Source organism: Lonchura striata, chromosome 3, assembly GCF_046129695.1.
Source record: "Lonchura striata isolate bLonStr1 chromosome 3, bLonStr1.mat, whole genome shotgun sequence".
NCBI lineage: Eukaryota > Metazoa > Chordata > Aves > Passeriformes > Estrildidae > Lonchura > Lonchura striata.
In genome coordinates this window covers 104,010,503-104,037,958 of record NC_134605.1, presented here as the reverse complement: position 1 = coordinate 104,037,958, position 27,456 = coordinate 104,010,503, and the positions used below count along the sequence as shown (strand labels likewise).

At 45.1% G+C, this 27,456-nt stretch overlaps 3 protein-coding genes across 7 annotated transcripts in view; 2 read left to right on the top strand and 1 right to left on the bottom strand.

Moving 5' to 3' along the window:
* WDR35 (WD repeat domain 35) overlaps positions 1-1,301 on the top strand; it is a 42,060-nt gene extending 40,759 nt beyond the window's left edge. For both annotated transcript variants that reach the window (XM_021525354.3, XM_021525353.3), the window contains one exon: positions 574-1,301. In XM_021525354.3, coding sequence (XP_021381029.1) covers positions 574-724 — 151 coding nt within the window. In that variant the 3' untranslated portion in view covers positions 725-1,301. The remainder of the gene's footprint in view (positions 1-573) is intronic.
* Positions 1,302-2,950: 1,649 nt separating this feature from the next.
* Positions 2,951-4,747, top strand: TTC32 (tetratricopeptide repeat domain 32). Its single transcript, XM_021525355.3, has 3 exons — positions 2,951-3,072; positions 3,153-3,304; positions 4,077-4,747. Exons 1-3 carry the CDS (start codon positions 2,951-2,953, stop codon positions 4,202-4,204), a joined length of 402 nt encoding a protein of 133 aa, XP_021381030.2. The 3' UTR covers positions 4,205-4,747.
* Positions 4,748-9,539: 4,792 nt separating this feature from the next.
* LOC110467925 (uncharacterized) lies at positions 9,540-26,609 on the bottom strand. Of its 4 annotated transcripts, none has more exons than XM_021525357.3 (24): positions 26,283-26,609; positions 26,142-26,212; positions 25,983-26,061; positions 25,754-25,846; positions 23,975-24,102; positions 22,463-22,609; positions 21,396-21,467; positions 19,868-20,035; positions 19,679-19,775; positions 18,591-18,808; positions 17,405-17,558; positions 16,357-16,565; positions 15,059-15,176; positions 14,004-14,209; positions 13,254-13,371; positions 13,007-13,173; positions 12,784-12,884; positions 12,576-12,697; positions 12,409-12,459; positions 12,132-12,315; positions 11,923-12,046; positions 10,744-10,837; positions 10,459-10,560; positions 9,540-9,957 (listed from the first exon to the last, which is right to left on the bottom strand). In XM_021525357.3, the coding sequence occupies exons 2-23, from the start codon at positions 26,190-26,192 to the stop codon at positions 10,478-10,480; spliced, it is 2,784 nt and encodes a 927-aa protein (XP_021381032.2). In that variant the 5' UTR covers positions 26,193-26,212; positions 26,283-26,609; the 3' UTR covers positions 9,540-9,957; positions 10,459-10,477. The 4 variants fall into 4 exon arrangements, with proteins under 4 accessions (XP_021381032.2, XP_021381031.2, XP_021381033.2 ...); XM_021525356.3 differs by having other exon boundaries at positions 9,540-9,935; XM_021525358.3 differs by having other exon boundaries at positions 9,540-9,935; positions 25,983-26,041; positions 26,283-26,444.
* Between the last annotated feature and the right edge of the window lie 847 nt (positions 26,610-27,456).

Below are 27,456 nucleotides of genomic sequence, written 5' to 3'. Positions count from 1 at the left end.
TATCAACAAGGGACTGTTTGACAGGTCTCCAGTGTTTTGTGAATTACCTAAATACATTTGGTGTGAAAAGAGGAATATGTGAAGTTAAAATTAATATGAAGGGCACATTTAAGGGATAAGTCCTTGGAGTGGCTGTACCCACTACAGTGTGTTTGACATGTTTCCTGCTGAGCATGGAACTAGTAAATATGGAAATCAATTGTGAATCAATTTTCTTTTAGCAAACAGGATTTTTACCTGTCTTGATTGACCCTACTGTGCAGCTGTACAGAATCTTGGAAGCAGCTGTGATTCTGTTGACCCTTCAGACCTCAGAGGACAGAGTATAATAGCAGTGCAGGTGTCTAATCAGGCCTTACTTTTGTATGCCCTTCACTGCTTCTTTTCACTCCATCTTTTGGATCTGCTGGTCCTGATCTGTTGACTGTGTGGTTCTGGGGGTGGACATTCTCTGGTGTGAAGGTTTGTATACTTGGTTACATGAACAGTGAAGTGTTACATGACCTAAGAACAACTACCACATTGCATTTTTATTCTTTCAGCTTTACTCTTTTCTTCTTTTTTTTTTTATAGTGGAGATGGTAAACTTCCTGTATGTGTTGCAACAGGAGCCCCTATCCTGGAGTATCAATTCTGGATGTGCAATGTGTGTAAGCATTGCATGAAAGCCAAAGAAGTAGGCCATTATAATGCCTGTCCTCTGTGCCACAGTACAGTAAGCTGAGGATAAAGACTCTGTATCTGCATTTATGACAGCTAAGAACAGCCTCTAAGATGTTACTATCTTTTGAAATACAACTCAGGTATTGTATTGTAGCAGTTAGTGCTGCTATTAGAGAAACATTGCAACTCAAAGCCAAAAGAGAAAACCCACAAGAGAAACCTTTACTGCTTCCATTTATCCGAAGAAATTACTGTGTAAATAGATTCCATTTTTGCTACACTTTTTAAAAAAGATTTAAGGTAAAAGCATTTTTTTTTAATTGTACATTGAGCCTAGTTTCAAAACTATGTGAGTTGAACGTAGGCTCATATCAATATGTTCTACTCTGAGCAGGTTCCATTTTTTTTGTCTTTCTAATTCCATAGGAAATTCCTGGGTTTTCTCAGAATTCACAGTTTTTTGAATGAAGTGATTCCTGAGTTGAAATAATGTCACAATAATTTTGATAATACCATATATGTTTTTGTACTACTGTTTAGAATTCCTAAAGTGATGATACCAGTATAAGCATATGTTAGTGCTGGTTTCTTTTGCCAAGTGTATTTAAACCTACCATAAAATAAAGGGCTTGAAAACATGCAGCAGTCAGTGTGTCAGTTCGGTTCCTGAGCTTGGGTGGTGTCATCCTCAACAGCTTAAGGAAACCTCCAACCAGGAACCTGGCATTTTTCATGTAGCTTGAGAGAGCAGCCTGCACTGTTGAACAGACTTCAGGAGCTGAAGTGTCACCCTTGTTAGACACAAAGGTCCAAGGAACAATGTCTTGCTGTCCTAGCTAAGTGCTAGTTTAGCTGTGCTCTGGCAGTGCTGCAGGGCCTTGATGCACGGGGTGAGCTCTTCTGTGCTCCCACCTAGGCTTAGGATAGCTAAGGATAAGCCCTTGTCTCCATAGATTCAGAGCAGCAGAACGGCCTGGGTTGGAAGGGACCTTAAAGACCATCTTGCTTTAAGCCTGATGAGAAGGGCTATGACACTGTCCTCTAGACCAGGTAGCACAAAGCCCATCCAACCTATTCTTGAGTATTTCCAGGGATGGGGCATCCGCAGCTTCTGTGGGCAATCTGTTGCAATGTCTCACCACCCTCACTGTAAAGAATTTCTTCCGTATGTTTAACCTAAACCTTCCCTCCTCCAGCTTAAAGCCGTTCTCCCTTCTCCTATCCCTTTATGCCCTTGTAAACAGTCCCTCTCCAGCTCTCTTAGAGCCCCTTTAAGTGCTGGAAGGTGCTCTGGGGTCTCCACAAAGCCCTCTCCAGGCTGGCCAACCCCAACTCTCCCAGCCTGTCTCTCGGGGAGAGGTGCTGCAGCTCTCTGAGCATCCTGGTCTCCCCTGGCCTGTGCCGCGGCCCCAGAGCTGGACGCCGCCCTGCAGGTGGGGTCCCGGGAGAGCGGGGCAGCGGAGCAGACATCTCGGTGCCCGCTGAGGAGCAGACAGACATCTCGGTGTCCAGGCTGAGGAGCAGATATCATCTCGGTGCCCGCTGAGGAGCAGACAGACATCTCGGTGCCCGGCTGAGGAGCAGATATCATCTCGGTGTCCAGGCTGAGGAGCAGACAGACATCTCGGTGCCCGGCTGAGGAGCAGATATCATTTCGGTGCCCGCTGAGGAGCAGACAGACATCTCGGTGCCCGGCTGAGGAGCAGATATCATCTCGGTGCCCGCTGAGGAGCAGACAGACATCTCGGTGCCCTGGCTGAGGAGCAGACAGACATCTTGGTGTCCTGGCTGAGGAGCAGACAGACATCTCAGTGCCTGGCTGAGGAGGAGACAGACCCCCTCGGTGTCCCGGCTGAGGAGCAGACATCATCTCGGTGCCCGGTGAGGAACAGACATCATCTCGGTGCCCGGTGAGGAACAGACAGACATCTCGGTGCCCGGTGAGGAGCAGACATCATCTCGGTGTCCTGGCTGAGGAGCAGACATCATCTCCGTGTCCTGGCTGAGGAGCAGACATCATCTCCGTGTCCTGGCTGAGGAGCAGACATCATCTCGGTGCCCGGCGAGGAGCAGACATCATCTCGGTGTCCTGGCTGAGGAGCAGACATCATCTCGGTGCCTGGCTGAGGAGCAGACATCATCTCGGTGCCCGGCGAGGAGCAGACTCCTCGCAGCTCCGCCCGCGCACGCGGCGCGCCCCCGGCGTCACGGCGCGCCCGCCCCGCGTGACGCCCGCGCCGCGTGACGCCCGCCCCGCGTGACGCCCGCGCCGCGTGACGCCCGCGCCATGGCGGCGGCGGAGGCGGAGGCGGCGGCGCTGCTGGCGGCGGCGCGGGCGGAGCTGCGGGCGCGGCGGCTCTCGGCGGCCGAGGAGCTCTTGAGCCGCTTCATCGCCCGCAGCCCCGCGGGGTAACGCCGGGGCCGGGGCCGGGGCCGGGCTGGGCGCGCCGGGCCGGGCCCCGCTAACGCCGCTCCTTCTGTCCCCGCAGCGACCTGGCCACGGCGCTCAACGAGCGCGGGCAGGTGCGGTACCTGCGCGTGGAGTTCGCCGCCGCCATGCAGGACTTCACGGCCGCCATCGAGTGCCAGCCCGGCTTCGAGGTGCCCTACTACAACCGCGGGCTGGTGCGCTACCGGCTGGGTACGAGCCGGGCGGGGCGGGGCAGCCCCGGTCGCGGCGGGGACACGGGGGCGGGCACCGCTCCGCACGGGCGCGACCGCGGTGGGCAGGACAGCGCCGGCAGCTGCCGCCAGCCCCTGCCCGGCTACACCCCTCTGTAGCTGTGCTGTACCGCGGAGAGTAGGAGGGAAGGTGTAGTTGACTTGTGGAAAAATTTGCACTGGGGTAAAACAATCGAGTTCCAGACACAGCCATTAAATCTGGGATAGAGCATCTCCCAAGCAGCTGTAGCTGCAGTGAGCACAGCCTTCTCGACTTCCAGTGGGCTGCTGGCCACCTCTGCGGAATTCCTGTCCCATTTTTGATGATGCCATCACAAAATGACAGCCCCGTGCCTTTTGTTAGAGCTTGGCCATTGCAGAGGTCGAGGGACTGGAGAATGGAGCCAGGCCATGGGCACCAGCTGGAAGCTCTGTCTGTGCCTGTGTGCCAGCTTTAAGGCAGCCTCATTATTGCTGTGAGCCTTTTGTCTCCTTCTCTTGGGAATAAACTGGCTGAACTGAGCCTTAAGTCCATTTGAGATTCAAAAATACATGCTCTGGTTGTTGATGTGAAACACTTTCACTCCCACTTGGGCCTGTGGACAATCCAAATGCTGTGGGTCCAGGAAGTAGCTGCTACATTGTGGGTGAAAGGATTAGGAGGTGTCCTTGAGTTGTGAGAGGTTTGTGAGCATGAGTAGTTACAGAAAGATAATTTTTTTTTTTTTTTTTTGCTTTCTTTTTTGGAACAGGAGACTTTGATGAGGCCATGGAGGATTTCAGGAAAGTATTAGAGTTAAACCCTCAATTTGAAGATGCTGCATTGAGTCTAAAACAGGCTATTCTTGATAAAGAAGAAAAACAGAAGCGGGGTTATTGAAAATTCAGGTAGTGATGTGATGTGAAAATATTCCATTAAACATGTGACTTTTGCCATTGATCGATGAAACACAAGATCATTTACATCTGTTATGACCTGTTGAAGAACTTTATTCTTAGGTAACTAAGTTAAAAATTGATTATGATTGCAAATTAGCCTGTATTTGGGATTTTTATTCTTGAGAGAAGGTGTAATGTTGATCTCTGTGAGACACCTGTACAGATTTTGTACAAAAGTACTTTGTAATTCTATAATAAATATATTGGCCAGATTAATTGAAAACAAAAATGAACATGTTCTTTTTATCACAATGATTGTCTGCAGAAAATATTCACCAGAGGTGGCTTTCTCTTCCTTATTAAAGAGATCAATTCCCTGAAAAATACAGTGTGAAATCCATCTGATGGAACTGGCTGTGAACACCCAGGCAGCTTCATTTCTCACATGGTAGGAGGGACCATTACTGAAATCTGTAAATCATCAGCAAGAAACACCTTTGCAAGTTTATGGCAACACAAGTTCTAATAAAAGAAATACTCTCTGCTCACATGAGCAGTAGGATTTTGTTTTTTAAATTATGCCAGTGACATTCCTGCTTCTTATGGTGAGTTCCTCTGTGGATGATCCTGGAGCCTGTGCAAGCACAGAGCTCACTGAAAATGGTGAAACCATTGGGGTGAGTGGTGAGAGCAGACTGGAGCCTCTGGATATCCTTTCCAGCAGCCTCACTGAGACCACTTTCAGTGTGGAGATGAAACTGCAACAGCCACAATGAGCAAATTTGAAACAGGGCTGAGAAAATGCTGCATTTACCTCTTATCCTTTTGACACCTGACTGCAACCATTTGAAATTGCAGAAGTATGATATGTAATACCAGGATGTGCCCTTTCACAATTTGAGAAATAGGCAGTGATCACTTTTCTCTCCTCAGAAGTATTAATTTTGGACTTGATATATTAAGCACATGCTTTGCTACCATTTATCTTGGTGTTCTGTCTCTGAAACAACACAGATAATTCAATGACTTGACACACTTCATGCCACCTCAGTCTTAAAAACTGAGAAATCCTACCAACTCTTGACTGATGGTGAGAAGGTGAGCTAGAACTAAACATGCTCCTGACTGACCTTGCCAAGACAATTAAAAAAGCAGTAATGAACAGTTGAATGTGACTTAGGAAGTTTTACTGTGAAAAGAGAGATCACAGATGTGATTCTGCGCAGAAAACTTAAAATGACAGGATATAGATGAAAATATTAACAGTGAATAAGTATTTTAGAAAACAAAGATGCTAGAGATAATATTCCAGCTTGTGGTGTTTTGTGAATGTTGCTTAATTACTTCTCATGCAATTGCTGGCACAGAAATACTGCACAAGGCTGGGGAGCAATTGCCAATTCTCTACAGTATTTCCTTGTCTCTCCTGTGAAAGGATGAACTGTCATCATGCATTTCAGCTTAATTTTGAATTCTTTCAAGGTTTGGCCAGTAGGGTTTTCACATTTTCCCCTTTACTTGCGCACAAGTCACTTAGTTCTCTGGCTTTCAGGTTTTCAGCTTGAAATTACGAAACAGCCCTGCTGGTTTCTGCTGGGGTAGAGTTAATTTTCGTCACAGTGGCTGGTATGGGGCTGTGTTTTGGATTTGTGCTGAACACAGGGTTGATAATAGGGAAGTGTTTTTGTTATTGCTGAGCAGGGCTTACACAGGGCCACAGCCTTTTCTGATTTTTGTACTGCCATGCTGGGAAGGAAGTTGGGGATACCTGGGAGCATGGAGGAGACACAGCTGGGACAGGTGATCCAAACTGACTAAAGGGATATTCCACACCACGGGGCATAATGTTCAGTATATAATGTGTATAAAAAATGCCCAGATTGAAGAGGAGGATGTATTTAGTAACTCCCCTTGTCCTGCAGTTTCCTGTTAAAGAAGTTTAAGACTTAAAAGCCTAATGGAGAGTAATAAAATTCTTTTATGTAATGTTTTGTGAAATTCAGGCAACCTCTCAGCCTGTAAAAGGAGCAGGGTTGTGTGCTTTGGATGCTTTGCAATGTGAGGTGCTGTAGCTTTATACCTTTATTGGGCTTTAGGGGATGTCTCTGCATGAGAATTCCACACCTCTGTGGAGCTCCTGGGTCAGTTCTGACTGTTCCACTGCCCTTGTCAAAGTGACAGGGTTGCACCAGTAAGTCAGAGGGATGGTTGCTGCTAATGCACTGTGACTCTACTCTGGCCAAAAATATTTCAGACGTGAATAATTCTCAGCTGCTTTCCCAATGTTTCCTACCTATAAACCTACTCCCCCAAACCCTTGACTTTCCTTCCACAGCTATCACTGGCAGCCCCTCTGCTTGGCTTGTTCCCTGTAAGCAGGGTTAGTTTGGCAATGAGTAACTTCTCATCTGATGATTTACCTCTAAACTTATGAAAAACTATGTGAATTGCATAACATGTTGCAGAATCTCAAAGAGTAACATCACTGCCTTACAGAACAAGGAGAAGAGTAACATCATCCTGTGCTTTTCTCTAGGACTCCATTTGTCCTACTGAAACATGGGAGGAGGAGTTAACACAATTATCAATGTTGCAAGGCCTTTCCCTTGCACTTGCAGAAAGGTGGGAAAAGCTGACAGAATGCCAAGGTTAGCAGGGCACTGAGCAGTGTGAGAAGGGTTTCATGCATGTTTAGTGTGAGTGCAGCATGGGGAACTAGGAGAGCCTTTCCAAATGGAAAGCTGCAGCACACTGAGGCCAAAGGGTTTGCTTGTCACGTAGCCAGAATAAGTCTCTCTTCCAGATGCCTGCCTTCTGATTGAGCAATGGAGGTTTGGTCTGCATGAAAAGCCTGAAACTCTTGGGCTGTTGCAAGTGAGGGCTTCACTGTGCATTTCTCATCTAGTAGGTAACCTTGTTAAAAAGTGACTGAGGAGAGAAAGGTGCACTATTCCAGTTTTGTGGGGATTGAATACCTCTATCTCAGTCAAGCTCAGCTATGCAGGTCATGCTCTCTGTTGCCTGTCAGGAGAGAAAGGATTCAGAAAAGCAAAAATAATGTTCAAAACTGAAGATTGTTAAGTGGGAGGGTAATATCCAAAATTCTTTTATGTCAGCAGATGTTCATCTGCCTCAACCTTTTAACAGAGGCAGGGGCTGGATCAGTGAAACATATTCAACCCCAGCCTGTGGCTTTCATGCAGAATGGAAGGTCTGGTTGCTTTGTATGAAAACAGTTTGCTGAGAGATCTGGTCAAGTTGGAGGCCCCACTTCCAGCATATTGTGACCAGTTGAGCTGAACATTGGTCCATTTCCTAAGATTCTTTCCAAGATTCTCCATGTAGGATCCCTTTAGTGCATGAGCAGGCAGGGATTGGATGCAGTCCAGAGCATTGCTTCCTGCAGCTCATGGTGATCAGTGTTGTAGCCCAAATTGTTCAGGCTGCAACAGATCAGTTCTTTTATCACTCGTGTTTGTGTTGTACAAGGAGCATGTGAAGTGGGCCTGAAGGATATCCTTGTCTCCCAGCATGTGAAATGGGCCTGAAGGATATCCTTGTCTCCCAGCAAAGAACAGCTGGTCCAGCTGTGTCCCAGGCATCACAACAGTAGGTTTCATCCTAGCTCCTGTTGCTGTGGAAAAGGCTGATCAGTGCTTTCCAGGCTGGGGACTCCCCAGCATGGGGACTCTGGTGTGCTTCTGTCTGTGCATTAAAAATAACTTATCTCCCAATTCTTTTTCTTCACGTTGAGTGAATAATGAAGGCTTGTTCAACTACCAGGGGTATGACCAGAGTGGTTCCTGAAAGATAATCCAAGGAACTGTTTAAGCCCATAGGCCTGAAAACTGCAATTTAGGACAGGAGTTAGGTGCTGAAATTCCCTCTGCAGCATGTGAGAGGTAGGAATAATCCCAGGAGAACAGAGGTACAGAGCAGCACAACCATGCAATAGCGTGGCTGAATCATAACTTGGGAAAAGACACCCTCAAAGGTAAACAGAGAATGCCTAACCCTAACACACTGTGAGATTTGGTGTGAAAATCATCATCTACACCATGAACAGCAACCAAGGTAGGAGAAAGAAACCAAGGATATGGAATTGCTCTGGCTTGTGTATGGGAAGGGGGAAACCTGAAATCCCTGTTGAAATGGGAATGCAAGTCTGTCCTTTTCCATCTCCCTTCCAATGTGTGTAGAAAAATCTCATCTGTCAGGTGAAGGGTATGGAATGCTGCTGGACCTCTTCCTGGTTTTCTAGGGCAAAAGGGGAGGATCTGGGATATCCTACTTACTGCAGACAAGTTTATCTTAATATACTCTGCAAGGCTGCAAAACAAAATGAACCCTAGTTACACCAGACCAGACCTGGTGTTCACCTGTGGCCTGAGAGTGCTGAGAAGAGCTAGCATTTGGTCATAATTATTTTCCCTTCATCCCAGTCTGCAAATTTCTAGAGGACTCCTTTTTAGATTAACAGAAAGTTAACCTAAATTTATGAATATGCTGCTGCTGTTAAAAACGGGGAGTGTGCTCTGGCAAATGCATGCATGGCAAACACAGTAACTTGCTGGGCTCTGCAGTGTGGGCTGTGGACAGCAGAGTGCACTGCTCATGCAGCAGAGGAAGGCAGCACCCAGGCAGCTGCTGGGGGATCCTGGGGTCACAGCACCCTCCCATTCCTTTTCACAGATCTTGCTCCTTCAGCAGGTACACCTTTAAGAGGGCATTTATTCAGCAATCATCTCAGGCAGCACTGCAGCTTTTGGGACGTGGGCCACGTATGTGCACTGACCAGCCAGCCTGGGCAGGCAGGGGCTGCAGGAGCTGGGAAACCTCTGGAGACCACACACGAGTGTGCTGTCAGCACGAGTGTGCCACCTGCCCCCTCTGCATCTACATGTGCTGCAGCCACACCTGCAGTTACACTGTAGGCACATCCTGGAGTCATTACAGGTGGTTGTGTGTCAGATTTATACTTGATCTCTAAAAAATAATAACAATTAAAGAAAAAAAAAAGCTTTCTGTGTGCACAGAAACAAAAAACGCCACGTGTCATTTTTGCTCATACTACAGTGTCCATTGGCTCACATTTTGTAGAGTTAACTTTTTCCATGCAGGGACAGGTGAGAGGAAAATGAGGAACTAACAGGTTTCCAAGAATTTCAGGTTGATGTTGTGACATGGACAAAGCTCTGCATTAGTGGGAAGAAGCTTGTGTCCTAGTGTTGCCTGCTGGAGGGGCACTGGCAGCGATTGCTTGGCTCTTTGAAGCCAGTGTTGGTACAGCAGATGGTTGCTGTTGCATATTAGCAAGGAGATGTTCTGTGCCTACATTGCTCTAGTGTGGTTTTATTTGACTTTTCAGATTTGCACTCTACATTCAGATAGGAAGATTGGCATCACTTTATGAAGTATTACAAGAAGCAGCCACAGTCAGGGCTGAAATAATTTTAGTGATCTGCAAGTCCATATTTGAGCAGCTGAAAGAAACACAAGACGTTATTTTGCAGCCTTGGGTTGTTTTTCTGCTAAGTTTTCTTCTGTAGCCACTTCAGAGAGCAACAGGTTGCAAGATTTACTGATCCTGTTAGCAAACTCAAAACTTTGTAGTGCTGTCCCACCATCTGGTCTTTAAACTTCATGCAAATAGCTCTGGCGGCTCCTGGAAGTAGCTCCTGTGCCCAGTGGCACCATTTGGAAAGCAGCCAGCACAGCAGAGCCTTCAGGTGCTGTTGGAGACACACACAAAGGCTGAAGTGAGGAGTGATGCTGGAGCAGACAGCTCAGCAGCTCTGGTTGTCCAAGGGTGGATGAAGTTATAGGACAAACCCTACTCTTTGGAGGATTTGAACCATTCAAATGCATTTGGAATATGGCAGTGTGCCTTAGTGCCTTAGTGTTTGTTTCTAAAATTTTGGATCTGTTTTCTCTCAGACTGGGGGCAGTCCTGTTGAAAACCTGTTGAAATAATACCTGGCTCCAAAACTGCCTGCTATGGCCCAAGTCCAGCATGCCCTGCTCTGCTGCTGGCATCTGCTCCAGAGCCACTCCAGCTGTGTTTGGCTTGGCAGCGAGCTCCCCTTCCCTCTCTCATGGGCTCAAGCTGAGACCATGGGACTGCAAACCATGTCCATTCCCTGTTCTTGTCCCAGAACTTTTATTTTTGAGGTCATCAAGGACAGACTCTGCACTGCTTGTGTCACAAAGCATGGTGACCTCTCAGGGTAAGTACATAGGGCCTGGTGTTCTTACCAAATTCAGTTTACATGTGTCATCTTCGATCTGGAGCAACAATCCATACTGGTCCAGCAAGTACATAGCCCTGGAGACTGTCAGAAGGGGAACCTGGAAAGCCTGAGAATGACACACATTGTGTTTGTGTAGTTTTTAAAGAATACAGACATGCTTAAAGGTGACATCAATGTTCACAGTCCCTGCTCGAGGCATTTCAGATGCCAAAGTCAGAGCTCGTAAATCTCTGAGAAACATCAGGTCAGGGGTGCATTACTGTGGTTCTTTTTCTCCTCCACAACCTACCCTTCTCCCTGCTTGAGCTGCACTGGCCTCTGCAGATGCTGTCAGGTTGTGTGTTGGTAGGAGAGCACGCTGCCACCAAACAGTGCACATACACCTGAGAAGAAGAAAAAGTGCCACTTGATCCATATCAAATCCTACTTTGCAGAGCATTATTTTGTCTTTGCCTTTTGCAGAAACTACAGCTGATTAGACTTATGCTTCTCTGACAACTCCATGTGGCACCATCTAGCTGAACGTGCCTTGAATTTAAAGCTGATGCCAAGGAAGCCCTCAGGCAGTTTGGTAACTGAGAAGCTGAGAAGGAGAAGTTAAAGCCTTGTGTGCTGCAGTTTATCAAAACTAGACAGAAACTCAATCTGGTTCCTGCTGCACACTCAGGAAGCAGCACAAGCCAGAATTGCATCCTGTTCATTTCTAGCAAGTTCAAGAGTTGAGGTGCCTATGAAAGGCTGAGTAAATCCCAGTGCAGTTACTTGAGCTGCCCAGGCAGGGTGAACACACCACGGCTGGTATCAGTACATGTTGGGACAGGCAGTTCACTCAGCTGGATGCACAAGGAGAAAAGTACCCTCAGGTGACTGTCCTGAGTTTTTCTCTGCTCTCCTTAGTCCTTAGAGGAGAACAGGATCTCAAACATTAAGACCAAACCCACATGCTTCTGCTTCTTTTCCATGGGGCTGACACCTGAGGAGATGGATGACTGCCTAGGACACATAGGAGACAACAGAGCTGAACTTCATGTGGATATTGGGACACGTAAGTTGATTCTTCTGCTCTAGACATTTTGAGCTGAAGTGATATGAATCTGATCCTACACAAAGCCAAGACCACTATATAAAAATCATATTTGTGTACCAAATTCTTTTGTTTACTCCAGCCTGTCCAATCTCAAGCCAGCTAGGTGGCAGGGGAGATTTAAGAAGAGAACTGTATTAAGCTGCACACCAATCAGGGCAGCTGAATTGAATGCAGGTTAGGGTTTAAGTCTGTGAGGTGCTTAAATCTATTTCTTGAAGCATAGAGTCACAGAATATCTCAGGTTAGAGGGGACCCATATGGATCATCGAGTCCAACTTCCTGCTCCTTGCTACCTCCAACTAAACCACATGACTAAGAGCATCATGCCGACTTCCAGGACAGAGTCCATGAGTGGGAGCTGAGCCTTTCACTCAATCCTACCTGTTCCAGTTGCTGTGCCAGGATCCTTACTGCCAGCCTTTTAAAGTGAGAAGGGTGTCTCACCCTGGGGCTAACAGGTACTGGGCAGAACTCTGCAGCAAACTCACTGCCATTAATCTCACACCTATTTGAGAGGAAAGATCAACAGATATAATAAGCAGAAATTAGGACTTTGCTGATGAGCTCATTGGACATTTAATACGACTTGCCCATCCACAGTGATGTTCCATCTTGGGGTGTTATTGAAGTCTGGAGATGTGGCTACCCAACAGTTTTCCAGATATAACTCGACACTGAGGCTCTCGTCCTTCAGCTCCACCTCAAGAAACACAGGCTCCATGGGTTGTTTGAGTATTTCCATGCTGGGCCCATAGAACTCTGTGAAGGATTCATCTCGAGAAAATATCAGGGGATTTTGTTGTTGTTTAATATTATTTAAACTAAAACATACTTTAAATTCTCTGATTTCCATAGGAGGAGATTTACCTTTGGACACTCTTGAAACTACATTCAGAGCTTGTCTTACCCTTCTGTAAGCTGCAGAGAAGGAAATGTTAGTGAGGTTCTTTAGGTGAAAGTAAGGTATATCTTAACAAGGAAACTTAGGACTGAAAGTCAGAGAGATTTAAACATGGAGGAGGAGAATTGCACACCTGCAGTATTTGAACGTGGAAACATTGTCCCAGAGCCAAAGGGAGGAGATGTGGCCGGGTCCCTGGAGAAGGCACCGAGCACTAGGGTCTCTTTTGCTTGGTAATAGCACAAGACTGTTAGTCTAGAAGAAACAGCAATTTTTGTGTTCATATCTGTTTCCCAGCAGCTGTACAGAAGTGAGCAGTGTCAGTGAGCAGCAGCCCCTACCTGTAGTCTGGATCTCTTGTGATTGTTGGTATGCTCTGTCCTGGAAGAGTCTCTTTCTCATAAGAGATTTCATTCTCATAAATAATGTGGTCACCTTCAAACTGTGCATATGGGAAGCTCATTGTAAATTGACTCTTCTCAGGAGCTGGGGTAGGGGACCAAAAGAGAAAATGCTGGAAAGGCAGAGTTCCAGCAGGTGTATCTGCTCTGGCCATGGACTTACCCTTACTGAAGTGCCACAGGTAGTGACATGGAACTTGAAGAAGGCATGGGCTTCATTATACTCTCTAGGCTTGCAGGAGCTGTCCCTTAGCTTGGTTTTACTCATGTCAATGGCAGGAACTGTCTTCATTTGGGCAGATACCATTATGGTACCATCTGGGTGGCATACTGAGAAAGGCAGAGGGTTGGTCATGAGCTCAAGAAAGAACCACACATCTTCTTATTGATTGATCAGTTGCATAACTTACTTATAAATGCTGAAGAATTAAAACTGCAGCTAATGGAGAACATCTGTAAGGTCTCCATAGTTCTCAGTTTCCTTAGGGCAACATCAAACCTTGCTTTAATTTTCTGAAAGGACACTTCCTGTGAAGGAGGAGATGGAAGAGATCTGTTATCTCCTGTACATCATCCACATGTACCAAGTTCTGCTCCATAGCCCATGCCACTTGAATACTAACAAGTCACAAGAGTTAAGTCAGTGTAAAGGCTCGAGCCTGAAGCAACATGTGGGCAGAAGTACAAGTTTTCTTGTACAAACTTATCAGTCACTGTCACAGAGATAAATTTGGACTGATTATTGTAAAATAGTTCAAATTATTACAGCATCGATTTTCCTCTGCCATGTCTTAAAATTTCTGCAAAATTTCCTTTAAAAGAGCTTCTTTCATAAAAGCTATATTGAAATATTGTTTCTGGCTCAGTGCAGATGGGACATTTTGCCTCATCTTACTAAAAACACTGAGGAGTTTGTTTTTGAAGACTTGGTTCATATCTTTTAGAGACAAGTGGGGACTGCAGATTGCACAATACATGGCATTACCATAAAGGTCCATGTCTAATGCCTCTTATCCTACTTGCTCTGTCTCAGAGTCCTTCCCTCTGGAAGTTTTCCAATCTGTGTAATACCACAACACTACAGACTGTGACTGTAGGACTCAGTGAGAGCAAGCAGTCCTAAGTGCTTTAGAAAAGGCATTGCTGAACAGCTCCTGTACCTCATAGATGAGTCCCCCAGCAAACAGAGGTATTTGCAAGATCAGGTGTGTGGAGTTGGTCGCTGCAAGATACCCATTGGTGAGGGCAAGGTGCCGGTTCAGGAGATTGTTGCCAAGGTACAGGTCCCAGTACTGGTGCAAGCCAAAAGTGGGCAGGGTTAGATACAGGTTTTCTTCATCACAGGAACCAACTGCTTCTGGTACTTCTGTGGGAAGAAGGTGGGAGGAAGAGTTAGCAATGAAGGAAGGTTTGGGTGGTGAGGTTTGGCCCAGACAGGGATTTCTGTCACAGGTAAGAAACTCCAGCAGCCTGTAATGTGCATGCTGGCATTGTCTGCAGGCTTGGCTGTGTTGGAGGGGGTGTACCAGCTGACATCTGGTGGGCTGGGGAGTCCTGCTTCTGCAGTGGCCTGCTAATTTTCTTCCAGGACTGTTCCCTCTTTCAGTAAGGCAAGCTGAGCTATGTATGTAAATATATTTTTTTATCAACCTTCTTTGATCTGAACCAAGAGCTATTTCAGAGATAAAATAGGACAGTGAGGAGACTGTCATTTTTGTGGCATGCAAAAATCTAATAAATTTGAGAAATTCAGACCTCCTGAATTTTTCAGTAACCTGCTAAGTACAGCTCTCAGTGGATGATTTCTCCTTACAGAAATTCTCTCTTTGGAGATCAGAACAATGTTTTTGAGTCAAAGTTCTTCCCTGGATATGGAGGCAGAATTGTTTTTGAGGACAAACTGAAACTTGTAGCAATGTCTGAAAGTTTTGCCAGTAGATGTATGTTCATGTTCTGAGGCATCTTGTTCACTGAGTTTGCAAGCCAACTCCTTCTACACACTTGTTTTATTGCTCTCAGTGTCTCGAGGGCAGACTGTCTTGCCAGGACACAGAAGAGCTGCCATCAGTGGAGCAGCAATTTGGCTGTTATCAACAATGAGCTATGGAGGGGTGGGGTTTTCCCCAAAGCTCTCACCCTCACTCTGATGCTCTCCCTGAATTCAATGACAGCCATGCTGCTGATGCAAACCAGTTAATGGCAGGGGAAAGCTTACCAATATCAGCAATCACACACTCCACCTCTGCTGAATGATAGTAGAGTGTCATCTCTGCACCCACACTAAGGGTGTAGTTGACCAGAAGGGTGTATTTTGTTTCATTTCTATTCACATACTGAAAGAGAGAAAAGAGTAAGGCTGCAGCAGCTTTCAGAATAAGCCGGCATATATATTCTGAACAACACTAAATAATTATTCCAACACCCTCCTCTCCCCTCCAAATAGCTCAGCTAGCCTAAAGCTATTCAGAAATTCGGCCTGGATTCAACAGCTCTTTCTGCCAAACATAAATATGGAGAAAGATGTGCCTTTTCAGAAAATGAAGACAGAAATGGACACAGTGGTGGTTCCTCTGTAGCCCAGTGGTGGAAGAGCTCATAGAGGGAGATCCATGTCCAAATCCTTGTTCTTCTTTATTCAGAGTGTGGGCTGAAACCAGGAGAGTAAGTAATTGGTTGAATAGAAGGTGTGAGGAGATGCTGTGAGAAATCCCACTTAATATCTTCTTTTCCTTCACTGAAAGTGCTCCCAAAGCAAAACCTGGTGTTTGACCTGAAAGAAATACTTCTGGATTATTTTCTTGCTTTGATCCTTAATGAAAATTGACTGTGGTTTGACTGCAACCTGAAAATATTTGCACAAATCCTGTGCATTCAAAATGTTGTTCCTTGTAACAGCATCACAGCCCTGCGTGGTTTGGTTGAAAGAGTGGTAGAGGACTTGCAGTTATGCATCCTCTCACTGAAAAGAGATGTTGAAATCCCTCTGTGAGTATATACCTTTTACAAACATTTAGATTACAAATGGTCTGAAGCTTAACAAAATTATGTTTAGAGTACCCTGAGCCTGCCCATAGCATGCTCGCATGGGGCATGGCCTATGCCAGCAGTCAAACAGTGGGTTCAGGAGTTACTGGATTTTTGAAACTGGTGTTTGCCAGCATTGCAATAATTGATTTATTTGTGCAAGATACTCCTGCTTCAAAGGGCAGCATCTAATACAGGCTTGACAAACCTCTTCCTGTTGAGCATGCACTTGGACATGAGCCATGCTGACAGGCACTAAAGGAAGTAACATTTCATCCCGTCTAATTACACTTGATACTGATCTCCTAGAGAGCTATGGAGAGCAAGGTGGGGACATAAAAGCCTCTAATCTTAACTCAGATATCTCAGACTCATTGACACCTTTATGATCAAGGAACTGTTGTTGGTTAATAAAAGCTGGACCATGTTCTGCAAAGGGTCTGCCCCACCTCCTCCGCTCTGCTGCTGAAGTGACCTGCTGTATCCTACCTCTTTCAGAACATATGGATCATCAAAAGAGACTTCCAGGATAAATGCTTTTGTTCCATTAGAAAAGGGAGTTTCATAAATCTTGAAGCCGTGGTGCAGTGCTTCCCTCAGGGAAAATGGCACATTTCCTACTGTGATTGCCACCAGAGAGACATCGGGAAGAAAGTGTCCAAATGCAACATTAAATAGCCGTTCCTCTGGCACAGTATCTGCAGGGAGAGAGCATCAAATTACTGCTGATGTGGATCAAATAAGGAAGACATTGGGGTGGTCTCCCATTCAAATTCCAGGAAACTTAGCCAACAGCCATCTCTTTAATGGCTCTGATTAATGAGTGTTTGTGTTCTAGTCAGATCTGAAATACTCTGAGTACATGAGAATTGCTTCAAGATGCAGAGGATTAACAACAAATACATATACATTTATATAAAGTGCGTTCATTGACTTTCTAGAGGTGCACTCTGATGTGCCATACCTTTAAAGAAATCTAGAATCTTGTTCAGCCACATAAAATTTGAAAAAAGATATCATAATGTATGGCAAGAGGCTCCTTTTTTTTTTAAAATATCACTTATCCAAATAATTCCAAGTATGTTAAGTGCCTTAATGCATTGGAAAATAAAATTTAAAAACCATGACTGCAGCACTAGGTGGCACAATGATTTCAGTATGCTCCCAAGATATCAAATGCAGGCAGTTTAGGGGAGAAAATACCACTGATGACTGCTGTCCTCAGATAGTTCTTCCCAGTGTGATAACTGCACATTACAATATCTTTATTCCAGTGCTCACTGGAAAATTACAGGGATTAACATGAAAGAAATGTTTACATTTTTACCAGCAACTTGTAAGTCAAGGCTAAAGGGTTTTTACTAGGTTTTTCTTTGATTGTTTGTTTTAATATAATACTTGAATTTTGACTTTGCCTAGAAAATTGTAAGTGGGAGCTGAGAATATCCTGGTGAATGTAGATGTGTGGCACAGGTTGGGTGGAACAATGTATAGCACAGCAGAAGATTGGTAAGGGTCCATGAGAGGAATGACTTACTGTTGACAACAGTTGGTATTTGTGGCATGAAAGGTGTGGTGATGGATTTGATGATTGTATACTTCGTGGTTTGCCAATCTGCATCCGTCCATGTGTGCTCCAGAAACAGGTTAATGTAGTAAATGACTCCATATACACCACCAGATATGGAGCTCTAGGAGGTAAAATGTGGGATTAAGTCTTCTCAGTAGCTTAATGAAGAGATGACTGAATATGGTTAAAATTCTCACAGTAGGAAGAGCAAATGGTATTCTAGTACAACTTGGGATAGATTTTTCTAGGAGATTTTGCTTGTTTGTTTGGTATCTTGGGCCTTTAGTCTGGTCCATGTGTGGCTCAGATACTGCTGAGATCCTTAATAAGGAAGTATCAGGAGTGTCCTCATTAAGTTTAGCATCACCATATTTGTTTTGGTTTTTTTTTACCATCCCTGGATTACTAGTCATGTCTCTTGCTCTGTCTGTTATGCAAATAGAGAACTCCTGAAGGGGATAAGTAAAAATCACACCAATGCCATCTTGTAGGAATATTGCCAGCTCCTTTCTAGAAGTTCAAGCTGGATGGAGTTTTGAGCAACCTGATCTGTGAAAGATGTTTCTTCCTATGGAAGTGGAGTCTGGAGTAAATTGTCTTTAAAGGTGCCTTCCAACCCAAACTGTTCTCCTCTCTTGTACTGAACATTCCTTTTGACATTGCCTCTGTATCTGTAAATTATATATTGATGAGGAATAAATGGAGTTCAAAGAAGGTGACTACACCCCAACAACATGCAGAGAACCTGTTCCTTGCTAAATCATGCTGTCTTGGAAATTGGCAGGGAAATTACTCATTGAGCCAGGCCAGAAGTTTACCAGGACTAATTTCACTATTGAACAACACAGACAATTAAAGTCCAATGTCCAGAAATCCCTTCACTCCTAATGTATTAGTATATCTTATATATTATTAACAAAAGGCAGTCTGTTGCTTCTACCATGTTTTGTCATTATAAATTCCTTGTTTCTGAGTAAGTGCTTTCAAAACACAGAGAAGAAGCATCCAGATCTTCAAATATTTATTGTATCTGCAAATTTTAAGCAGCAGTCAATCAGTATTTGGATTTATCAATCAGTATTTGGATTTATCATTTTGATAAATCTGTAGTATAGGACCTCAAATGTGTTTGTTGTGACAGGTTTGTACTAACCTCTAGCTTGCCTCCTCCTGCTCCAGTAGGGATGGTTATTCTGATGTGTGTTTCATTGTGCTCCAGTAAGTAGTTCATCTCTTCTGGATTCACTATGACTTGATCATCCACTCCCATTACAATGCTTTTAGACAGAAAGGTTGATTCCTGGACCACTAGTGTGGGGATAACTCTTGGCACAGTCCATGTTAGCGTGGTATCAGTGAAGCTGATGCCATCTGTAGAGTTAGATAGACAGTCCCAGAGAAGGGGCAATTGGAATTACCACTCAGTCCTGTCTCTGCCTTTCCCTGATTCCATTTCACCAGGATATCTCTACAGCTTTCACTGATGCAACACCTTCTAGGATATCAGCCAAATGTTGGCTGTTTGTCACAGAGACCCTGGCACTTGAAGCAGACCTGAATCATCAGTTTCAGGGGAATCATTAATTTATACAGAATAACTGGCAGCTGTGCTTCCATGCCACCGTGCCATTCCCAGCTACCTGCTCTGTTGTCCCAGGGCTTACTGGCAGAAGGAAGAGGGAACAGAGCAACCTGTTTGGACCTTCTTGAAATACTGGCTTCAAGGTCTCATCAACTTAAAACCTTGTGCTTCCTCATCATTTGTTCACATTAATAATCTCTGTGAGATTATTAATGGCTGTGAGAGCCAAGTGCAGCCACCACTTCTCTGCAAAAAGCCAGGATAGTCCTGCCTCTCCAGAGAAAAGGATTATGTGAGTTTCAAGGATGCAGAGCTGCATGCCTTGCTTGGAATAGTATGAAAAAGAAGAGCCAAGGCTCTGGGATTAGTCCAGAGGAGGCTCCCTGGCTCTTCTGTAGCAGTTCTGCTTGTTTCCAGTTTCCTGTATCTAATGAAGGGATTTGAGAAACCAGAGACTAGGCATGACACTGCACTGGGAACACAAGGAATGTAGTGTCACAGCAGGGACTGTGTTTGTCCGGGACTAAAGCCACAGACTCTTAGCTCATGTTGCTCTGAGGGAAGCTTGTAAACCTCTTCTCTTAGTGAGAATGGGAAGACTGTGTTTTCTACTACCTCCTTCGGTGGTTATTTTTAGTGAAGAAGGAAGAGATCCTTACCAACAGGACAGGAGACTGTTGTGTCAATCAGCAAAAGCAGCCACCGCTGCCTGTACATGGAAGTGGAAGTGATCATGTTCATATTTACACCACTGACCTGTTTGAGCCCAGGCAGAAAAAGAGAGCTGATGTTCTGGAGAGGCAGTGGGAACAGCAGAGCTTTGTGTCTGGCTGGGATCAGCAACTCACCACGCTGACGTCAGACTCGTTGCTGTGGTAGGGCGCTCGCAGGTACACTCGGGACAGGCTGTTATTGAAGCTGTAGCCCAGTTTTACTGCATCACTTACTGTTATTCTCTTTCTCCCTGATGGAGAAACAAACATCAGTTGCCATTGCTGGTATGCAACATTTTGAGTCTGCAAGAGAGAGATGAGCTATATCAGTTCTATGTCTACAAAGTCTCTTAAAAAGCTGAGTAGTGACACTGTAGTGCCTATTTTCCTGTTAGAAGTGGGAGTAACTGGAATGATACTACGAGCTCATCTCAGGCAAGAAATACCCTTGAAATATATATGTGTATATATATTTGAATATGTAAAGATAAGGAATTCTAGAGCTCTTTAAGGCATGTTTAGGGATGTTCTTCTACCAGCCCTGGAAGAAACATAGACAGGAGACCTTGAGCAAATTAACTGTGGACAAAATATCTGTGCTGTTAAGAAACAGATTGTCTCCATGTCTGTTGATTGCTGGAGCAGTACAGAGGCCAAATGACAGACTACCATTACTGTGTAGCCTGTGTCAAAGATTAGAAGAGAGCAATGGCTGTACTGGCCTAGAACAGAGTCCCCTGCAGTGATGGCCAAATGGGAGCACAGTCAAAAGGAAAATGGGCATCAGGAGCAAGTAAGACATGAGAAGCATGGGACAAGCATATATCTTTGAAAGAATCACAGAATGGTTAAGGTTGGAAGGAACCACTGGAGGCCATCTAGTCCAACCTCCCTGCTTAAGCAGGTTCCCCACGAGTGTGGTGCTCAGGATTGTGTCCAGGCAGTTTTTGCACTTCTCCAGACGAGACTCCACACCTTCTCTAGGCAATCATCTGTTTAATTCTTCCTCACATTCAGGTGGAACTTTCAGTGGATCAGCTTCTGTCTGATCTCTTGTCCTACTGCTGGGCACCATGGAGAAGAAACTGTGTCTATCCTCTTGACACCCTTCCTTCAGATACTTGTGTACTAAGATCCTCTCCCAGTCTTCCCCAGTCTAAACAGGCCCAACTCCCTCAGGTTTTCCTCATAAGATAGATGCTCCTGTCATTATTTCCCACTCATTCTTTCCAGCCTCAAATGTTTTTCATCTTAGTGACTCCTGAGCTATCTGTACCTTCTTTGTATTTTGTATGTCTTATTTGATTTCTCTTCTGTCAAATTTTCCAGACTTTCCTTGGGATCAAGTAAGCTTTTAGCAGCCACAACATCTTTTGGTGATGAGTTTGAGAGTTTCACTACCCATTGTGTGAAGAACCACCTACCTTTGTTTGTCTTGAACTCAGTTTCCACTAATGGAACAAGCATATGACTCTGTTCTCCCACCTAAATGTCTTTTTGCAGTCTAGAGGTCTAAAAATACTTGAGAGGTTTTCAGTATTCGACGGCAAATTTGTCAACTCCCTTTTTTTTTTGTCAGAGATGGAGCTATGCCCCAAGAATGACTCATAAGAGCAGAGAGAAGAGGCAGGCAAGGAGCTGTTAGAAAGACTCCCCTTCATACCTCTGGCAGCGCTGACATCCACGCTACGGTGTAGTCATTTGAAACTGCTGGGACATCAGTCTTCACTGACACCTGGGGACACAGGAGAGTCTTTGGAAGCAATGGGAGCAAACAGGTCTCCAGTGTTATTACAGGCATGGGGAACAGTATCTATCAGGATTTAGAAGTTTGTATTCATTTGAGGTAATTAAAGTGTTTCCATGGAAGTTCCTGATGGCAGTAATTTTTGTGGCCTTAAAATGAGAGTTAATTAGCCTTTATCTCTCCACTGGAGATGTAGGAGAGCAGGTTATTGGCATTAACAGGACTGGTTCTCTCTTCCCCATGCAGGCTGAACATCTAAAAATGTCCCCCAGTATGTAAGGTAGGCGTAGTGGTGTAAATCTTTCCCATATGTGCTTCAGAGTGAGGCAGGGAAACAGGACAGTGAGAAGACATCTGTACCATGGTTTAATTGTGTAGCAACCCAGACATGACTGTACAGCCTTGTGTTCTGACAGGGGAAGTATGTTTTCTTTCTCCAGCCTGTTTCAGGCATGCACAGAAAGCAATGAAATTTGGATTGTTTGCTGCCTCATTTCTACACTGGTGTGTAGGTGATGGCAGCAGGCCAAGCAGCCCAATTGCACCACCTGGCAGGAGGCAGCCCCTGTCTCACAGTCATGTCCTGTGAGTTGTGTGATTCAGCAGAGATGCAGCTCTGCAAACTCTCGGTTTTATTATTTCAGATATGAGGATGACATTCTCACAGATGCTGCAGCACTTTATGACCAAAAGGGACTCTCATGAATTTAAGAGCTTGGCCTTAAGTCTCTCTATTGATTTGCTTGCAGAGGCTTGCCTTACTTAATCTGCACAGTTAACTGAGTTTCACTGCATACAAAATATTTATGGTATGTAAATGTGTTACCAATCAGATCTACAGTTACATATTCTGCTAAATATCAGCAGGTTGCTATTATGCCTGGAACATGGGGTACAATCAACTCCTGACAGGAATTTGTGGAGGTTGCTGTGCCTGTCAGAGAGCTTGGATGTAGCCTAGCCTTCAGTGGGAAGGGTTTTACCTCCATGTAGTTTTCTTCACACACAATTTCTCTTGAAGCCCAGGATGCATAGGAGCAGTACATAGGGTAGGTATAAGTGACAGCTGCCCTCATGCTTGAAAATGAGGAGACCTTGATGTTCACAGTCAGTGAAAACAGCTCATCTGCCTGGGAAGAAAAACTGGCAATTCAGCAGATGGTGTGGAAGGTTCCAGGAGTGGCTGCATGGTCCCATGCAGCCCAGGGTTCTGTTTCTGGGAGTGTTTTATAATGATCAGAGCAGATTGAGAACTGCAGCAACAGCTCCTACAACACACCACCCTGTCTGAAATGGTTTGTGTCCAGGGTCGTACTGAGCCAGGGACATTGCTGCTTCAGCACTCACAGCCTTTGCCTCAGACCCCATCTCAGCTCTGTTCTTGCCACACTATAAAGGAGCAGCTGGTCAAAGGCAAACTTCACCTGCCTTACCATGAGGTTCATGTTTCTCCTCTTTGTGACTGTGTCTCCATATGGAGAGAAAGTACTGGAACTTTTGTTTTGATCTAAGTAGTTCAGATCTAATATACAATGCTGTTTAATGTTTAACACTAGACTAAGTCCAGTAAAAAAAAAAAAATCCTTTTGGTTCTTCAGCTCCTCAGGAGCCATACACAAAGTCATGGACTGTCCTTCTATCTGACACAGATGTGTATTTTTCAACAGAAAAAGGTAAAACTTTACAGAGAAATTTCCAGCCTGGAAATCCAGGTCATTGCACAGCACACTGTATACCCCCGTTCTTGTTAGCTAACTCTGCCTATAAAGTTTTACCATATTTTTTCTGTGGGGCTTCCAGGACCAACCAGACTAAACATGGACAAGCAATGAAGTTTCTACTCTGATTTGTTCTGGTTTTGGGTACATTTCATCTCAGCTAACATTTAGGAATTAGAAATCCAGGCTACACTTTTACACATATTTTTGGAAGGGGTGAATCACCTTCTGGAGATGCCTGCTTCTCTCCATTGACTATTGTGGAAGAGTAAACAACTAGTTTAGACTAGACATTATCTTTTAGATGGCTAAAGTTACGTGAGGCAAATCTGGGTCTAATAGACGTGTGTGATCTACATTCCTAGGCATGTGTTAACAGGCACATTACCACACAAATTAAGCCAGGAAATTATCTGCCAGAATCACACTGCAAACATTACTTTTTCAAGCAGATGCCTACTTCTTTCCAGAGAGGCTTTCAAGAAACTCTCTGGCAAATCAGCAGCTACAAGGATATTCTTGAGAACTGGCAGCTACTAAGCAGCGTTAGGATAAGTGTCATTCCATGGAGAGAGGAAATCCCATGTCAGTCACACTGAACAAACCTCACAGCAGAGAGCCATTGCCTATTCATTTCTACACTACACTCCCGGCACCAGTTCCTTGAGTTCAGTGTTCTCAAAACATGCCATTAGAATGCATATGCTATCTCAGGCTTGTATTTTTGGAGAAGGTGCAGCAGCCTGAGCTGCTTCCCAGCCCGTGTCTGGGCCTCACCTCACTGGCCACATGACAGCCGAGCACCGAGGCGCGGAGGACGGGATTGCCCCACACGTCCTCCGACAGGACATAGCCACAGCGAGATGCTAACTTCTCATCCAGCAGAACAGGACCAGAATAAGGATCTACAGAAAAAGGGAAAGATATGTGGGATGTAAAGCTCAAGGCAAGTCCTGGGGCAGAGAGGTGCTGAGGCCCTTTCACACAGCTCTTTTCCCCGTGGGTTGGGTGCTCTCCAGGGACATGTGCTGCTAAGGAGCTGTGACACTGTGCTGGCATGCGGAGGAGTGCATGAGACAGTTTGGCATGACTCAAGCTCACACATAGAATGTTCTCTTCAATGCCTGTTTCCTTGTGTCCAGAAGCTTGTGCCATTGCCACTTTGAAGTGCTAATACGGAGAGTTTCCCTGAAGCATCACTTACCTTTCTCCCTCCCCAATTTTCTTCTCTAGAAAAGAGTTATGGGCTATTAAACTCATCTGTTTCTAAAAATTATCAAGTTAGGATAATCTGCTGTTCACCCTGCTCAAAGATCACCCAGCTCACAGATCTGTTTTGGGTGGGCACTTTTACATATTGATCAGGTTTACTGCTTCTCTCTGCATACTGTGAGGCCTATAGGGGTAACCAATAAGACATGACAGGGACTGGCTGTGCTCAGCTCTTGATGATGGTAGAATTAATAGCATCATATTTTGTTAATCATCTGCCCTCTGATTAGGGAAATTCTTTAGTCTTGGGCTAGACACAAGAATATGTGCAAATAGATAGGGTTTAACTAACTGCCACTGCAATTTCTAGATTTGTCTGTCATGCCTGTATGTCAGACAGTTCTAGAGCTGCTATTTCTGTAGATGCATGCCTGCAGGCAGGATAGGCTCAGGAGATAAGCAGGAATAATTTTGGAAGAAGAAGGAATAGCTTTTATGAGACCAGCTGATAGAGCTGGAAGAAACAAACATCATTTTCTGCCTGAAGGCTGGTCTGTTTTTTCCAGCAGTATCAGTTACTCTCATAAATGCTATCCCTTCTGCCCACACCCTTTCCGTACTAGATTTTTTTGGTTCTGCCTCCAAATCAAATGAACAAAAACATAACCCAGAAAAGAGTGCACTGATCTCAAGAGAAATTAATTTGGTTTGGGGTGAAATCACATACTTTTTACAATCTGATGTGAACATTTTCTAGTTTTCATTTTGCTTCTGAAGATTTTTGTTTTCTGCAGAAAATGGAACCCCTTTGTCCAATCTGAATCATGGTATTTAAATGCCATTGTCGTATTGAATAAAAAGGAAATAAAGATACTCTCCAAAGTGCTTTAATTGCTGCAGCACTCACTCAGCCCTCATTGAGAGTGTGTTTTCTGGGTATTACCCAGCCTACACTGCTGTTGTCATTATGCTGTTCAGGACATATCCAATCTGCAGTGTTGACTTTGTTTTCCTTGCTAGACATGTGTAAGGGCTCAGCAGAAGAAAGAATGAAAGCCAAGGATCAGTCCTTCCTCCTCAGACCATGCTTTCTCCCTTCCCAGCACCACAGTAGCACGGGCAGAGGGGGCTGTGGCTGTAGTTACCAGCTTTACTCCTCTGCAGGGTTTGTGGCCAAACTGAGGTGGGAGAGGCTGGCTCAGGGTGACAATGAAGTGCTGCAGCTTCCTTGGGGTGAGTTAGCAATTATCAATAGATGGCAGCAGCATCCAGATCACAGACTCTGGGATCACTTAGGTGATTCCCCAGCCTTCATGTTATTCGGAGCTGCCACTTGTAACTCACCATAGATTTCCAGCTGGAAGAACTTTCCCTGGAGCAAGAGTTTATTCAGTTTCATCCAAAAAATTCTGGAGCGGCAACTGCTCTCTACAAAACCTAGTGGGAGCACATATAGAGCTGATGAGTCAGTGGGACTGGAGGGCAGAGAAGAGGCACATTGTGTTACGAGCAAAATAACCAAGTTCTCATCCTTGCCTCTCTCCCCACTCTGCTTTTATCATGTTTCACCAACCTGGGGGAGCCATCCGCCTCCCTTGTCCCAGCCAGAACAGTAAGAAAACCAGCCAGATCCTGCAGTATAAGCACATGAACTAATAATAGGGAGAACAGAGAGAAAAAAATAAAATATCAAAATGGAAAATTAAGGAGGTGGAAACCAAAGTCTTGTTACCTGTGTAGCAAGTGACCTACAGCCTCCATCTGTCCCCAGAGACCTGTGCATGGGCAGCAAAGTCCTCGTCCCTGTGAAGTAAAGGGGACCCAGGTGTGCAGATGGAACTTGGTCAGACGCAGGAGGAGGGGTACAGCTTACCTTTCACAGACTGTGCTGTCTTCTCCAAACCTTGTGTGTGGATCAGGAGAGACCAATGGCTTCTGTTGTGGAAGGACACCTGTGTGGAATCCTGCAATGCCCTCCGACGTTATCAGAGCTGCTCCTGGCAGGGGAGGCAGCTCCCTCTCTCTGGGAGGGCACAGCACCCTCCTGCCAGATATTTGCAAGGTCAGAGGCTGCTCCTGAGCCTAATTGTAATGAGTACAGCAGAGGGTGCTTGGTACTTTCCATCAGCCCCTGGGAAGTATTCTCATTCCTTACAAGCCAGTTGGGTGGCTCTAGCTTCAGGTCTTTAGAACACATGAAACATTTCTCCAGAGGTATTTTAATTGAGTCTACACAGGAAATACATTTTTGTTTCTGTGAAATGTCTCAGTGACCCAGCCATGCCAGAGATAACAGCAGTACTTTGGCAGCTGCACGTTTTGCTTTTGTGGATCCAGTTTGGTTGCCCTTTGATTTGTTTGATTATCAGAGAGTGTTTTGGTGAAAACATCTTGTTTTCAGAAGTGCTGCAATATCTCTGTATCAGTCCGACCATGTGCAGGTCTGTAAATGGCCAAGCATCTTGCCTGGGAAAGTCTTTGCTCATAATGGGGTTGCTTCTCTCGGACTGCAAGTGACCCAGGAAAGAAAGACTGAGAAGCTTGGAGAGCTAAAAATACAGCTTGTGTGGCATGGATGAGCCAGGGCGGGGTGAGAAGTACGAGAGACTTAGGTTGACATTTTAGCCATTTCATCCCAGAGCTCAGTTTCTTTTTGCCCCCCATTTTGGACCATTGACCAAATGTTCATACCTTACCTTTTTTCACAGACATGAGCAGAGCTGTGCTGTAGAACAGATTGTTTTTGCCGTGCACTTCACACCACTGTGGAATAAACAAAAGCCAGTGGGAACATCCAGGACACAGTGCAATCAGTGTGATTTCTTCCTCCTGCAGAGGCCCTGTGCAGTAACTACAGAACCCTCACCACTGCCCTGCCAGACATGGTCACTTTGCACAGCAGGGAACAGTGGCACACATCTTGTGTGAGTGCTCTGGAGTGGTGCCCTGGGGCTTTAGCAATCTCCTAATTAATGTCCTTTGGCCACAAGACCGTTTCTCATTCAGTGGGAGCTGAAGTCCAGCTTCTGCCACAACTTCTCACGAGC

Excerpts from the sequence above, each read along its gene's own strand:
- TTC32 (XM_021525355.3), top strand. The coding sequence starts at position 2,951 with ATGGCGGCGGCGGAGGCGGAGGCGGCGGCGCTGCTGGCGGCGGCGCGG. Across the intron at positions 3,073-3,152 it reads ATCGCCCGCAGCCCCGCGGG|CGACCTGGCCACGGCGCTCA; the intron begins GTAACGCCGGGG and ends CTGTCCCCGCAG. Across the intron at positions 3,305-4,076 it reads GCTGGTGCGCTACCGGCTGG|GAGACTTTGATGAGGCCATG; the intron begins GTACGAGCCGGG and ends TTTTTGGAACAG.
- LOC110467925 (XM_021525357.3), bottom strand. The coding sequence starts at position 26,192 with ATGCACAGGTCTCTGGGGACAGATGGAGGCTGTAGGTCACTTGCTACA. Across the intron at positions 12,885-13,006 it reads CCTGTGGCACTTCAGTAAGG|TTTGAAGGTGACCACATTAT; the intron begins GTAAGTCCATGG and ends CCATATGCACAG. Across the intron at positions 12,316-12,408 it reads AGTTTCAAGAGTGTCCAAAG|ATGAATCCTTCACAGAGTTC; the intron begins GTAAATCTCCTC and ends TATTTTCTCGAG.